Source organism: Aegilops tauschii, chromosome 3 (assembly GCF_002575655.3).
Source record: "Aegilops tauschii subsp. strangulata cultivar AL8/78 chromosome 3, Aet v6.0, whole genome shotgun sequence".
NCBI lineage: Eukaryota > Viridiplantae > Streptophyta > Magnoliopsida > Poales > Poaceae > Aegilops > Aegilops tauschii.
Window position 1 is genome coordinate 623,721,720 of NC_053037.3, and position 14,836 is coordinate 623,736,555.

The window sequence follows — 14,836 nt, forward strand, 5'->3', positions numbered from 1 at the left end:
CCGGAATGATGGGTTGGAGCGACAACACAAAGAGGACGAGACACACTCACTGAATCGGCTTGAGTTAAGAATTATACAACACACAAACTTTTTCAAGAGGCAAATTATCTGACAGACGGGCATGGTATTTCTGTTTCAATCAAATCAGTTAAGGGAAGTTTTTAATTGTGATTTCAGCTTTCTTGAGGGAAAAATGGTGATTTCAGTTAGAAGTAGAACGTGCGAGAGAAGGATCTTGTTGGATAACAAAACGGAGTCCTGGAATACGCCAACGGCCTGCTAAGGCGGAAGCCAAAAGGAGTCCGTCGGCGACCTGACCGAGCAAAGCTCCGTCTTTTCTCTCTCCCACGCCCACCAGCGATCCCATCTCACCGCCGATCCCATCTCGCCGCCGCCCGCGTGGAGAACCGCCGCCGCGGCGGAGCCGGAGGCATGAGGAAGTCCAAGGCGGCGGCGGCGGCGGCCGCGAAGCAGCCGCACCACGCGGCGCAGAACGGCCACGCCCTCCCGTCCCGGCTCGCCCGGTACCTCGACCCCGACGCGTCCTTGGACAAGGTATGTACGCCACCGCCGCCGCCGGCGTGTCCCCGAGCGACTCCGTGGGGGTTCTGATTGGTTCGGTGCTTGGGTTTTGGTTTGCAGGACCAGCTGCTGGACGCGGTGCACTGGATCCGGCAGGCGGTGGGGCTCGCCTGCGGCCTGCTCTGGGGCGCCGTCCCCCTCGTCGGCGCCTTCTGGATCGCCCTGTCAGTCCCTCCCTCCCTCCTTCCTCAAAGCCCCCATCTTGGTCTCTCTCTTTTCCTTCAGACATAGGCATAGATTCAGGTTCACTGTTAACTGAATTCAAGAGCTAATCTCACACTGAATTCAGGATCTCTCTCCCATCGTGTGATATACTTCTAGTAAGTCACGCGTGCATTGTGTGGTTAACTGCATAATTTCAGAAGGCTGATTTGTTCCGCCGTTCATTGATCGCTATGATTGGCCAGAGGAGGTGCAGCGAGTGTTAGATTCGCTGCGAATTGGAGGTTCCGTCGCATCGTCTTTGAGTGCTGGTCACCAGCTCGGCAACCAGAATCGCGATGGTTTTCGCTTTGTCTGGTATTAGATGTGACATGAGCTGTTCAATCAGCTCTTAGTTTGGAGTGGCCATCCGTCAGCAAACCAACACAATTGCCGCATACTTAGTGGTTTATGAACTCCTCTTAGTTTCTGTGTGTTCATTAGTTGAATAAATTGGCAAAGGGCTGCTGATGTATGGTTGGCCAGTTTTGTTTGTCTTGCTAGAGTTCCCTGGAAATATTAGCATTCTCAAACCAAATGAGGTGCCCTTTATTCCGTCCATGAGAGTATATATTGCATTGTGAGTGATGAATTTCCTGATTGCTGATCTTTGCTGAACAGCTGAGCACGTATGCAAACACTTAAAACCATGGCTCAGCCTTTCTCATGTCCAACAATATGCGTCTTTGCTTACATCACATAGCGTAGTGGATTATGATTGTATTTCTGGTAACAGAATTTCAGGATTATCATAAGTTCATAACATAGATGGTCTATTGCAAGTTGGCTGGAGAATTTTGTAACATGGTGCCATTTTCAAGATGTGCATACTGTCTTAGGATAGCTTTAGCACCCTTTCGATAACTGAAGACTGATCTCTTCAGACAATTTGACCATGTGGCATATTTTCTTTTGCTATGTTGCAGATTTTTTTACTATTTCCACCGTGATAGTTCATTTGTACCGTTAGCAAACAAACACAATTGCCGCACAGTTGGATATTAACTGCTCTGAGTTTCTATGTGTTCACTAGTGAATAAATTGGCAAAGGGCTGCTAATGTATGATTGGCCGGTTCTGTTCACCTTGCTAGAGTTCCTTGGAAAATTTAACACTCTCAAACAAAATGCAAACTTTGACATTTAGATATGAGTTGTACTTTTTCTTCATTCCATGAGAGTGTATTTATCTGCTCCCTTCAGCAGGGGATAAATTCTGGTGCAAATTTGTGTTGTGAGCGGTGACATTGCCTGATTGCTGATTTTTTTTTCTGAACTCCTGAGCATTTTCTATATCCAGACACTTCAAAATCATGGCTTGACATTCCCCATGGCCATTGATATGCCCGTTTGCTTATAGCACATGCCATACTGGATTAGGATTGTATTTTAGTATCAGCAATTCAGGATTATCATAACTTCTACTCCCTCCGTCCGAAAAAGCTTGTCCTTCAAATGGATGTATCTAGCATCAAGTTAGTGCTAGATACATCCATTTGAGGGACAAGCTTGGGACAAGTTTTTTCGGACGGAGGGAGTATTTTTTTTGTTACAAGTTAGCCAGGGAATTTAGTAACAGGGTCATTTTCAGAAATCTGCATGCCGTCTTAGGATAACTTTAGCACCCTTTCGATAAGTGCAGAATGATTTACCTCTTCTCAGCATAACTGACCACGTGGCATATTTTGTTTTTCTCTGTTGCAGATTCTTTACTATTTCCACCGTGATAGTTCATTTGTACTATGCACACTTGCTGAAGATTGATGAGGAAGACTTTGGAGGCCACGCCGCCCTACTTCAGGAGGGGCTCTTTGCTTCATTCACCCTTTTCCTGGTAAGCTATCGTCCATAATCATGTCTCTTCCAGACATCCATCACCGCCTCCTAGTTGCACCAACGTCGAACTCATTTCTACCACACATGCACATGTCTTCTGTTGACATGTTTTCAGTTTGCCTCCAAACTAGCAAGTGCTACAGGCACATAAACTAGCACTATCACGACATCATGTGATTCTGCTTTTTCAGTAGGAGCTGTCAAACAAACAATACAAGCTTGCAACATTAAATCAACTCCTTAATTCTTGCGTCTTTGTATTTGCGCATTGAATAAATTGGGTGCCATGGATTACTAACAGATTCTTCTCTCTCGGTTGCAGCTTTCGTGGACTCTAGTATACAGCTTGGCTCACTTCTGAGAAGCCCGTCTGCAGAAACATGGCGTCGGATTTTTGTTGTTAATTTTCATTCACCATCTTGTAAAATTAGTTATCAAGGATGTAATGGCATGGTCATATAGAACAACGTCGTCGTCGAGCTATAACTGTAATGTGGATAGAATCCCTTTAAACTTTAGTGAGGAAAATAGATTGCCTGGTCTACCCAGTCATGCTAAAAAATACTTACAATCTATCTATCATTGTTCCATGCAGGGGTGCAAAATTGGCCACTACTGCGCGCCGGTCGGCCGGCCCAAATTTGGGCAAAACAGTAGGATCAAACAAACCCAGAGCCACATGATTCTCTCCTTCCCCCTGAAGCTCCGGCGGCCGGTTCCCAGCAGAGTCTCATCGACTGCATCATTTTTTGTCGCCGATTCGAGCACACCACATGGCCAGTTGCAGCATCACCATGTGCTAGTTCTAGAGCGGGTGCACACCGGGGTTGCCACTTGCCAGCATTTGCCCGCGCCGGTTCCAGCACCCCCACGTGCCGGTTGTAGCACCGCAACGTCGCAGTCGTAGCAGCGCGCCTCACCATGGTTGTAGCACATCCCACGCCGGCGACGATGCCTTGGTTGTAGCAACATCGAGGGCTCGCCGCCAAGACAGAGAGGAGATTGGCGGTGGGCATTGCCATGAGACCGATGACCAGCGACGCGTCCTTGTACCAGCCTCATGGTGGTTTTGTTGCCAGGGGAGGAAAGTGTGGAAGAAAAAGCTCGCGGGGTGAAGGAGAGGTTGGGGATGCGAAAGGTAGAAGAAAGAGTAGAGACAGTGACGTCCTGGAGATAAAATTTGTGCGGCCCAAAACCGGTTGGTGCAAAGAGATAGGGGAAAGGGAGAGGCAGCGCATGGGCCAGGCCACGTGGCCGTTGAACTCGCCTTTGCGATCCTGTTTCCCAAGAATAGTATCATGTGGTTTAGGAGATGACATATATAGTTCGTAGAACAAGTCACTACTGCCTCCGTCCCAAAATGTAAATCATGTCAAAAATGGTACTAGTGTCAAAAATGATATTACGTTTTGGAAACGGAGGGAGTATTTGATAAAAGCACCGGAACTCAAACTACACATATACAAATCGTTGGAAGTGAGGTGGCATGTATCATAAAGGAAAACTCCGAAAGTATTGCTTGGATGTTATGCATGAAAACACGAGGAAAACATCAGAGAACCCTCGTGTTTAGTTTCCTCCTAAATCCGTGTAGATTTGAATCCATAGGAATTTCAAGAGAATCTGAAATAGCAATTCTTGTGTTCCAAAGTTTATCAAATGATTTTTTTTCCTAAAGAAAACATATCCTCTAAAATTCCTATGTTTCTCCAGCCCGAAGTTACTGATTGTTTTTCTTTTTTGAGATACCTACCCGCTTATTCCAAGTGGTACTCCAGGCCTAAGTTTTTTTTTTGCAGGGGAGGCCTAAGTTAATTTGCTTGTGCCTGAGTAATTGGTTCTTGTATTCCAACTTCAAGGTTGTCAACGTTAAGTTTGCATTGGCATGTAGATTCCCGGTCATTATGGTTCCTGTGATTTAGAGAATGGGATTGATGTTTTTTCATCTATGTATAGATCATAGATGAACTTTTAGTCGTAGTTCCAACACTGCGCATCCATGGCTTCTGATAGGATAGATGGGTTTTCCAAATATATAATTGCATACATCTTGCATATTGGATTGGTTTCTGGAGGTCCAGGGGGCGCTTAAGTTGATGTGTATTCAGGATTAACTGGTCAATCGAAGAAAAATACCTGGACCCATAATTAATTACTACAACTATAGATTAAGTTTCTAAGTTCCCTTGCATGTTACAGATGGTTCTCTGGGGATGTTTGACATACATTTTCTGAATTAGAAGTGTCGTATATATTTTGGTTAAATGCCGTTGCAACGCACGAGCACTTAGCTAGCAACATTTAGCATACTTTTTTTAAATATATGTTTGTATGTTCACTTTTGTAGGTCTGAGATAAAACTGATGCATTCGAATAAAACGGTATGCTTTCGAAATGTCGATTGACAAAGTCACTGACGTAACTATGATGGAATGGATTCAAAACACATCGAGTTTTACACATTGAGATGCATACAAATAATTGTTCTTCCTTGTATATATGCTGTACATGATAATAAAAAAGGTGTATTTCTCTCTCTATATATATTTTGCACATGATAATACAAAAGATGTATTTCTATATATGTTTATTTTTGCAGAGTATGAGAGAGATGGAGATATGGATTATATCGACATTCAAAAAGAATCCATCGACAAGGGTCCCGAGGCAATGTCGTCGGAAGGGGCTGAAAATTTCCTGAGCTTTATACAACAATATGGGTACATATATGCAATTAGAAAAAAGACTAAAAGGCCCGTAGCAATGCACAGGCGTTCTACTAATCATCTTTAGTGTCTTTAGCTTGTTTCATATTAAATGCCTTTGTCCTTGCTTGTTTGCTTGCTTGTGGATTGTTTGTGGGCTTGCGAGCACATTCAAAGTATTCACCTAGCTTATCATGCAAGATGCAGGAGAAGTCGTAGTTGTGGACGTCGAGGGTGCCATCTAGGAAGTGTCCTAGCAGTCCCCCGTTGGATTGGAGTCGCTTCACTGTCACATCGTTCCACTGTATTAGTCCTCCTACGTTAGTAGTATTCCGCAACATGAGGTACCTATCTGGTATATGTTTCTTAGCCAGTTAGCACACCATACAACATGAGGTACCTATGAACCTCTGAATATTACCATTGAGTTATTTGGTACTTACAGTAGTCTGAGGATTGATGTCGGCAAGCTTGAGGGCATGCAATATTGCATCTATATTCGGTTTGCACAGGATTGGTGACCTTGGCAGCTCAACCCCAGGCTCTGGATGAGCCAGGTGCTTCATTATATCGAAGATCTCAACTTTTTCAGATGGCACAGGGTAGGCGATGTCGGGTTCAGTGTCTCAAAGCACAAAACCCCCTCAAAGCAGTCCTCAATCCCAAGCCTCTTTTGTGCCCTCGAAGCATGGAGGTTATCACCATTCGTGAACACCTAGCAGCACAGCACAATTACATGGTCATGCTTGCATCCTAACACTTGGTTTCTGATGAAAAGTTTCGGGCTTGCACGACGCATACGAGTTTGCAGATAGGTAAGCCGAGGAGGATGTTCCTGAGCACCCAGTCAGGCTTCTTTTCTAAGGCCAACCGTCCATGAACAAAGCCGCAAAACAAATGAAACAGTAAAGAATCTCGCATTCCATTCTTTTTTGCCCAAATTATGGCCAAAACAAACACTGAAACAACAAGTTTGGCGAGAAACCGACAGGCAGGTAGTACCCGTGGAAATCATCGTAGTCGAACTTGTTGGGGAACGTAGTAATTTCAAAAAAATTCCTACGCACACACAGGATCATGGTGATGCATAGCAATGAGATGGGAGAGTGTGTCCACGTACCCTCGTAGACCGAAAGCGGAAGCGTTAGCACAACGCGGTTGATGTAGTCGTACGTCTTCACGATCCGATCGATCAAGTACCGAACGCACAGCACCTCCGAGTTCTGCACACGTTCAACTCGATGACGTCCCTCGAACTCCGATCCAGCCGAGCTTTGAGGGAGAGTTCCGTCAGCACGACGACATGGTGACGATGATGATGTTCTACCGACGGAGGGCTTCGCCTAAGCACCGCTACGATATTATCGAGATGGACTATGGTAGAGAGGGGCACCGCACACGGCTAAAAGATCCAAGAGATCAATTGTTGTGTCTATGGGGTGCCCCTCTCCTCCGTATATAAAGGGGGGAGGAGAGGGCCGGCCAAGGGGAGGAGGCGCGCCCAAGGGGGGAGTCCTAAGTAGGACTCCTCCTTTTCCTATTTGGAGAGGGAGAGGGAAGGAAGAGGAAGGAGGAAGGAAGGAAAGGGGGGGGGGGCGGCCCCCCTCCCAATTCGGATTGGGCTTGGGGGGGGGGGGGGCGCCCCCTCCCTTGCTACTTTTCCCTCCTTTCCACTAAAGCCCATTAAGGCCCATATACCTCCCGGGGGGTTCCGATAACCTCCCGGTGCTCCGGTATTATCCCGATCTCACCCGAAACCATTCCGGTATCCAAATATAGTCGTCCAATATATCGATCTTTACGTCTCGACCATTTCGAGACTCCTCGTCATGTCCGTGATCACATCCGGGACTCCGAACTACCTTCGGTACAACAAAACACATAAACTCATAATATAACCGTCATCGAACGTTAAGCGTGCGGACCCTACGGGTTCGAGAACTATGTAGACATGACCGAGACACGTCTCCGGTCAATAACCAATAGCGGAAACTGGATGCTCATATTGGCTCCCACATATTCTACGAAGATCTTTATCGGTCAAACCGCATAACAACATACGTTGTTCCCTTGTCATCGGTATGTTACTTGTCCGAGATTTGATCGTCGGTATCTCAATACCTAGTTCAATCTCGTTACCGGAAAGTCTCTTTACTCGTTCCGTAATACATCATCCCGCAACTAACTCATTAGTTGCATTGCTTGCAAGGCTTAAGTGATGTGCATTACTGAGTGGGCCCAAAGATACCTCTCCGACAATCGGAGTGACAAATCCTAATCTCGAAATACGCCAACCCAACAAGTACCTTCAGAGACACCTGTAGAGCACCTTTATAATCACCCAGTTACGTTGTGACGTTTGGTAGCACACAAAGTGTTCCTCCGGTAAACGGGAGTTGCATAATCTCATAGTCATAGGAACATGTATACGTCATGAAGAAAGCAATAGCAACATACTAAACGATCAAGTGCTAAGCTAACGGAATGGGTCAAGTCAATCACATCATTCTCCTAATGATGTGATCCCGTTAATCAAATGACAACTCTTTGTCTATGGCTAGGAAACAGAACCATCTTTGATCAACGAGCTAGTCAAGTAGAGGCATACTAGTGACACTCTGTTTGTCTATGTATTCACACATGTATCATGTTTCCGGTTAATACAATTCTAGCATGAATAATAAACATTTATCATGATATAAGGAAATAAATAATAACTTTATTATTGCCTCTAGGGCATATTTCCTTCAGTCTCCCACTTGCACTAGAGTCAATAATCTAGATTACACAATAATGATTCTAACACCCATGGAGTCTTGGTGCTGATCATGTTTTGCTCGTGGAAGAGGCTTAGTCAACGGGTCTGCAACATTCAGATCCGTATGTATTTTGCAAATCTCTATGTCTCCCACTTGGACTTGGTCCCGGATGGAATTGAAGCGCCTCTTGATGTGCTTGGTCCTCTTGTGAAATCTGGATTCCTTTGCCAAGGCAATTGCACCAGTATTGCCACAGAAGATTTTCATTGGACCCGATGCACTATGACACCTAGATCGGATATGAACTCCTTCATCCAGACTCCTTCATTTGCTGCTTCCGAAGCAGCAATGTATTCCGCTTCACACGTAGATCCCGCCACGACGCTTTGTTTAGAACTGCACCAACTGACAGCTCCACCGTTCAATATAAACACGTATCCGGTTTGCGATTTAGAATCGTCCGGATCAGTGTCAAAGCTTGCATCAACGTAACCATTTACGATGAGCTCTTTGTCACCTCCATAAACGAGAAACATATCCTTAGTCATTTTCAGGTATTTCAGGATGTTCTTGACCGCTGTCCAGTGATCCACTCCTGGATTACTTTGGTACCTTCCTGCTAAACTAATAGCAAGGCACACATCAGGTCTGGTACACAGCATTGCATACATGATAGAGCCTATGGCTGAAGCATAGGGAACATCTTTCATTTTCTCTCTATCTTCTGCAGTGGTCGGGCATTGAGTCTTACTCAACTTCACACCTTGTAACACAGGCAAGAACCCTTTCTTTGCTTGATCCATTTTGAACTTCTTCAAAACTTTGTCAAGGTATGTGCTTTGTGAAAGTCCAATTAAGCGTCTTGATCTATCTCTATAGATCTTGATGCCCAATATGTAAGCAGCTTCACCGAGGTCCTTCATTGAAAAACTCTTATTCAAATATCCTTTTATGCTATCCAGAAATTCTATATCATTTCCAATCAACAATATGTCCATATAATACCAGAAATGCTACAGAGCTCCCACTCACTTTCTTGTATATACAGGCTTCTCCAAAAGTCTGTATAAAACCATATGCTTTGATCACACTATCAAAACGTTTATTCCAACTCCGAGAGGCTTGCACCAGTCCATAAATGGATCGCTGGAGCTTGCACACTTTGTTAGCTCCCTTTGGATCGACAAAACCTTCCGGTTGCATCATATACAATTCTTCTTCCAGAAATCCATTCAGGAATGCAGTGTTGACATCCATTTGCCAAATTTCATAATCATAAAATGCGGCAATTGCTAACATGATTCGGACAGACTTAAGCATCGCTACGGGTGAGAAGGTCTCATCGTAGTCAATCCCTTGAACTTGTCGAAAACCTTCTGCAACAAGTCGAGCTTTATAGACAGTAACATTACCGTCAGCGTCAGTCTTCTTCTTGAAGATCCATTTATTCTCGATGGCTTGACGATCATCGGGCAAGTCAACCAAAGTCCATACTTTGTTCTCATACATGGATCCCATCTCGGATTTCATGGCCTCAAGCCATTTTGCGGAATCTGGGCTCACCATCGCTTCTTCATAGTTCGTAGGTTCGTCATGGTCTAGTAACATAACCTCCAGAACAGGATTACCGTACCACTCTGGTGCGGATCTTACTCTGGTTGACCTACGAGGTTCAGTAACAACTTAATCTGAAGTTTCATGATCATCATCATTAACTTCCTCACTAATTGGTGTAGACGTCACAGGAACCGGTTTCTGTGATGAACTATTTTCCAATAAGGGAGCAGGTACTGTTACCTCATCAAGTTCTACTTTCCTCCCACTCACTTCTTTCGAGAGAAACTCCTTCTCTAGAAAGGATCCAAATTTAGCAACAAAAGTCTTGCCTTCAGATCTGTGATAGAAGGTGTACCCAACAGTTTCCTTTGGGTATCCTATGAAGACACATTTCTCCGATTTGGGTTCGAGCTTATCAGGTTGAAGCTTTTTCACATAAGCATCGCAGCCCAAACTTGAAGAAACAACAACTTTGGTTTCTTGCCAAACCACAGTTCATAAGGCGTCGTCTCAACGGATTTTGATGGTGCCCTATTTAACGTGAATGCAGCCGTCTCTAAAGCATAACCCCAAAACGATAGCGGTAAATCAGTAAGAGACATCATAGATCGCACCATATCTAGTAAAGTACGATTACGACATTCGGACACACCATTACGCTGTGGTGTTCCGGGTGGCGTGAGTTGCGAAACTATTCCGCATTGTTTGAAATGTAGACCAAACTCGTAACTCAAATATTCTCCTCCACGATCAGATCGTAGAAACTTTATTTTCTCGTTACGATGATTTTCCACTTCACTCTGAAATTCTTTGAACTTTTCAAATGTTTCAGACTTATGTTTCATTAAGTAGATATACCTATATCTGCTTAAATCATCTGTGAAGGTGAGAAAATAACGATACCCTCCGCGAGCCTCAACATTCATTGGACCACATACATCTGTATGTATGATTTCCAACAAATCTGTTGCTCGCTCCATAGTTCCGGAGAACGGCGTTTTAGTCATCTTGCCCATGAGGCACGGTTTGCAAGTACCAAGTGATTCATAATCAAGTGGCTCCAAAAGTCCATCAGTATGGAGTTTTTTCATGCGCTTTACACCGATATGACCTAAACAGCAGTGCCACAAATAAGTTGCACTATCATTATCAACTCTGCATCTTTTGGCCTCAATATTATGAATATGTGTATCACTACTATCGAGATTTAATATAAATAGACCACTCCTCAAGGGTGCATGACCATAAAAGATATTACTCATATAAATAGAACAACCATTATTCTCTGATTTAAATGAATAACCGTCTCGCATCAAACAAGATCCAGATATAATGTTCATGCTTAACGCTGGCACCAAATAACAATTATTTAGGTCTAAAACTAATCCCGAAGGTAGATGTAGAGGTAGCGTGCCGACCGTGATCACGAACCATTTCCCACGCGCATCGTCACCTCGTCCTTAGCTAATCTTCGCTTAATCCGTAGTCCCTGTTTCGAGTTGCAAATATTAGCAATAGAACCAGTATCAAATACCCAGGTGCTACTGCGAGCATTAGTAAGGTATACATCAATAACATGTATATCACATATACCTTTGTTCACCTTGCCATCCTTCTTATCCGCCAAATACTTGGGGCAGTCCGCTTCTAGTGACCAGTCTGCTTGCAGTAGAAGCACTGAGTCTCAGGCTTAGGTCCAGACTTGGGCTTCTTCTCTTGAGCATCAACTTGTTTGCTGTTCTTCTTGAAGTTCCCCTTCTTCTTCCCTTTGCCCTTTTTCTTGAAACTGGTGGTCTTATTGACCATCAACACTTGATGCTCCTTCTTGATTTCTACCTCCGCAGTTTTTAGCATTGTGAAGAGCTCGGAAATTGTCTTATCCATCCCTTGCATGTTATAGTTCATCACGAAGCTCTTGTAGCTTGGTGGCAGTGATTGAAGAATTCTGTCAATGACGCTATCATCCGGAAGATTAACTCCCAGTTGAATCAAGTGATTGTTATACCCAGACATTCTGAGTATATGCTCACTGACAGAACTATTCTCCTCCATCTTGCAGCTGTAGAACTTATTGGAGACTTCATATCTCTCAATCCGGGCATTTGCTTGAAATATTAACTTCAACTCCTGGAACATCTCATATGCTCCATGACATTCAAAACGTCGTTGAAGTCCCGGTTCTAAGCCATAAAGCATGGCACACTGAACTATCGAGTAGTCATCAGCTTTGCTCTGCCAGGCGTTCATAACATCTGGTGTTGCTCCTGCAGCAGGTTTGGCACCTAACGGTGCTTCCAGGACGTAATTCTTCTGTGCAGCAATGAGGATAATCCTCAATTTACGGACCCAGTCCGTGTAATTGCTACCATCATCTTTCAACTTTGCTTTCTCAAGGAACGCATTAAAATTCAACGGAACAACAACACGAGCCATCTATCTACAACAAACATAGACATGCAAAATACTATCAGGTACTAAGTTCATGATAAATTTAAGTTCAGTTAATCATATTACTTAAGAACTCCCACTTAGATAGACATCCCTCTAATCATCTAAGTGATCACGTGATCCAAATCAACTAAACCATGTCCGATCATCACGTGAGATGGAGTAGTTTCAATGGTGAACATCACTATGTTGATCATATCTACTATATGATTCACGCTCGACCTTTCGGTCTCAGTGTTCCGAGGCCATATCTGCATATGCTAGGCTCGTCAAGTTTAACCTGAGTATTCCGCGTGTGCAACTGTTTTGCACCCGTTGTATTTGAACGTAGAGCCTATCACACCCGATCATCACGTGGTATCTCAGCACGAAGAACTTTCGCAACGGTGCATACTCAGGGAGAACACTTTTATCTTGAAATTTAGTGAGAGATCATCTTATAATGCTACCGTCAATCAAACCAAGATAAGATGCATAAAAGATAAACATCACATGCAATCAATATAAGTGATATGATATGGCCATCATCATCTTGTGCTTGTGATCTCCATCTCCGAAGCACCGTCATGATGACCATCGTCATCGGCGCGACACATTGATCTCCATCGTAGCATCGTTGTCGTCTCGCCAACTTATGCTTCTACGACTATCGCTACCACTTAGTGATAAAGTAAAGCATTACAGGGCGATTGCATTGCATACAATAAAGCGACAACCATGTGGCTCCTGCCAGTTGCCGATAACTCGGTTACAAAACATGATCATCTCATACAATAAAATTTAGCATCATGCCTTGACCATATCACATCACAACATGCCCTGCAAAAACAAGTTAGACGTCCTCTACTTTGTTGTTGCAAGTTTTACGTGGCTGCTACGGGCTAAGCAAGAACCGTTCTTACCTACGCATCAAAACCACAACGATAGTTCGTCAAGTTAGTGTTGTTTTAACCTTCTCAAGGACCGGGCGTAGCCACACTCGGTTCAACTAAAGTTGGAGAAACTGACACCCGCCAGCCACCTGTGTGCAAAGCACGTCGGTAGAACCAGTCTCGCGTAAGCGTACGCGTAATGTCGGTCCGGGCCGCTTCATCCAACAATACCGCCGAACCAAAGTATGACATGCTGGTAAGCAGTATGACTTGTATCGCCCACAACTCACTTGTGTTCTACTCGTGCATATAACATCTAAACCTGGCTCTGATACCACTGTTGGGGAACGTAGTAATTTCAAAAAGTTTCCTACGCACACACAGGATCATGGTGATGCATAGCAACAAGAGGGGAGAGTGTGTCCACGTACCCTCGTAGACCAAAAGCGGAAGCGTTAGCACAACGCGGTTGATGTAGTCGTACGTCTTCACGATCCGACCGATCAAGTACCGAACGCACGACACCTTCGAGTTCTGCACACGTTCAACTCGATGACGTCCCTCGAACTCCGATCCATCCGAGCTTTGAGGGAGAGTTCCGTCAGCACGACTGCGTGGTGACGATGATGATGTTCTACTGACACAGGGCTTCGCCTAAGCACCGCTACGATATTATCAAGGTGGACTATGGTGGAGAGGGGCACCGCACACGGCTAAAAGATCCAAGAGATCAATTGTTGTGTCTATGGGGTGCCCCTCTCCTCTGTATATAAAGGGGGGGAGGAGAGGGCCGACCAAGGGGAGGAGGCGCGCCCAAGGGGGGAGTCCTACTCCCACCGGGAGTAGGACTCCTCCTTTTCCTATTTGGAGAGGGAGAGGGAAGGAAGAGGAAGGAGGGAGGAAGGAAAGGGGGGGGGGCCTCCCAATTCGGATTGGGCTTGGGGGGGGGGGGCCCTCCCTTGCTCCTTTCCCCTCCTTTCCACTAAAGCCCATTAAGGCCCATATACCTCCCGGGGGGTTCCGATAACCTCCCGATGCTCCGGTATTATCCCGATCTCACCCGGAACCATTCCGGTATCCAAATATAGTCGTCCAATATATCGATCTTTACGTCTCGACCATTTCCAGACCACATCCGGGACTCCGAACTACCTTCGGTACATCAAAACACATAAACTCATAATATAACCGTCATCGAACTTTAAGCGTGCGGACCCTACGGGTTCGAGAACTATGTAGACATGACCGAGACACGTCTCCGGTCAATAACCAATAGCGGAACCTGGATGCTCATATTGGCTCCCACATATTCTACGAAGATCTTTATCGGTCAAACCGCATAACAACATACGTTGTTCCCTTTGTCATCGGTATGTTACTTGCCCGAGATTCGATCGTCGGTATCTCAATACCTAGTTCAATCTCGTTACCGGAAAGTCTCTTTACTCGTTCCGTAATACATCATCCCGCAACTAACTCATTAGTTGCAATGCTTGCAAGGCTTAAGTGATGTGCATTACTGAGTGGGCCCAGAGATACCTCTCCGACAATCGGAGTGACAAATCCTAATCTCGAAATACGCCAACCCAACAAGTACCTTCGGAGACACCTGTAGAGCACCTTTATAATCACCCAGTTACGTTGTGACGTTTGGTAGCACACAAAGTGTTCCTCCGGTAAACGGGAGTTGCATAATCTCATAGTCATAGGAACATGTATAAGTCATGAAGAAAGCAATAGCAACATACTAAACGATCAAGTGCTAAGCTAACGGAATGGGTCAAGTCAATCATCATTCTCCTAATGATGTGATCCCGTTAATCAAATGACAACTCTTTGTCTATGGCTAGGAAACATAACCATCTTTGATCAACGAGC

At 44.7% G+C, this 14,836-nt stretch overlaps 1 protein-coding gene across 1 annotated transcript; it reads left to right on the plus strand.

Annotated features, from left to right (window-relative positions):
* Positions 1-266: 266 nt before the first annotated feature.
* On the plus strand, positions 267-3,212 carry LOC109784639 (uncharacterized). The gene is made up of 4 exons (XM_020343237.4): positions 267-555; positions 643-746; positions 2,486-2,615; positions 2,940-3,212. Exons 1-4 carry the CDS (start codon positions 433-435, stop codon positions 2,976-2,978), a joined length of 396 nt encoding a protein of 131 aa, XP_020198826.1. The 5' UTR covers positions 267-432; the 3' UTR covers positions 2,979-3,212.
* The last annotated feature ends 11,624 nt before the right edge of the window (positions 3,213-14,836 follow it).

Bases quoted from the DNA above. Each gene is read 5' to 3' on its own strand.
- LOC109784639 (XM_020343237.4), top strand. From the start codon at position 433: ATGAGGAAGTCCAAGGCGGCGGCGGCGGCGGCCGCGAAGCAGCCGCAC. The intron at 747-2,485 runs GTCAGTCCCTCC...TCTCTGTTGCAG, and splicing joins GGCGCCTTCTGGATCGCCCT to ATTCTTTACTATTTCCACCG. The intron at 2,616-2,939 runs GTAAGCTATCGT...TCTCGGTTGCAG, and splicing joins CTTCATTCACCCTTTTCCTG to CTTTCGTGGACTCTAGTATA.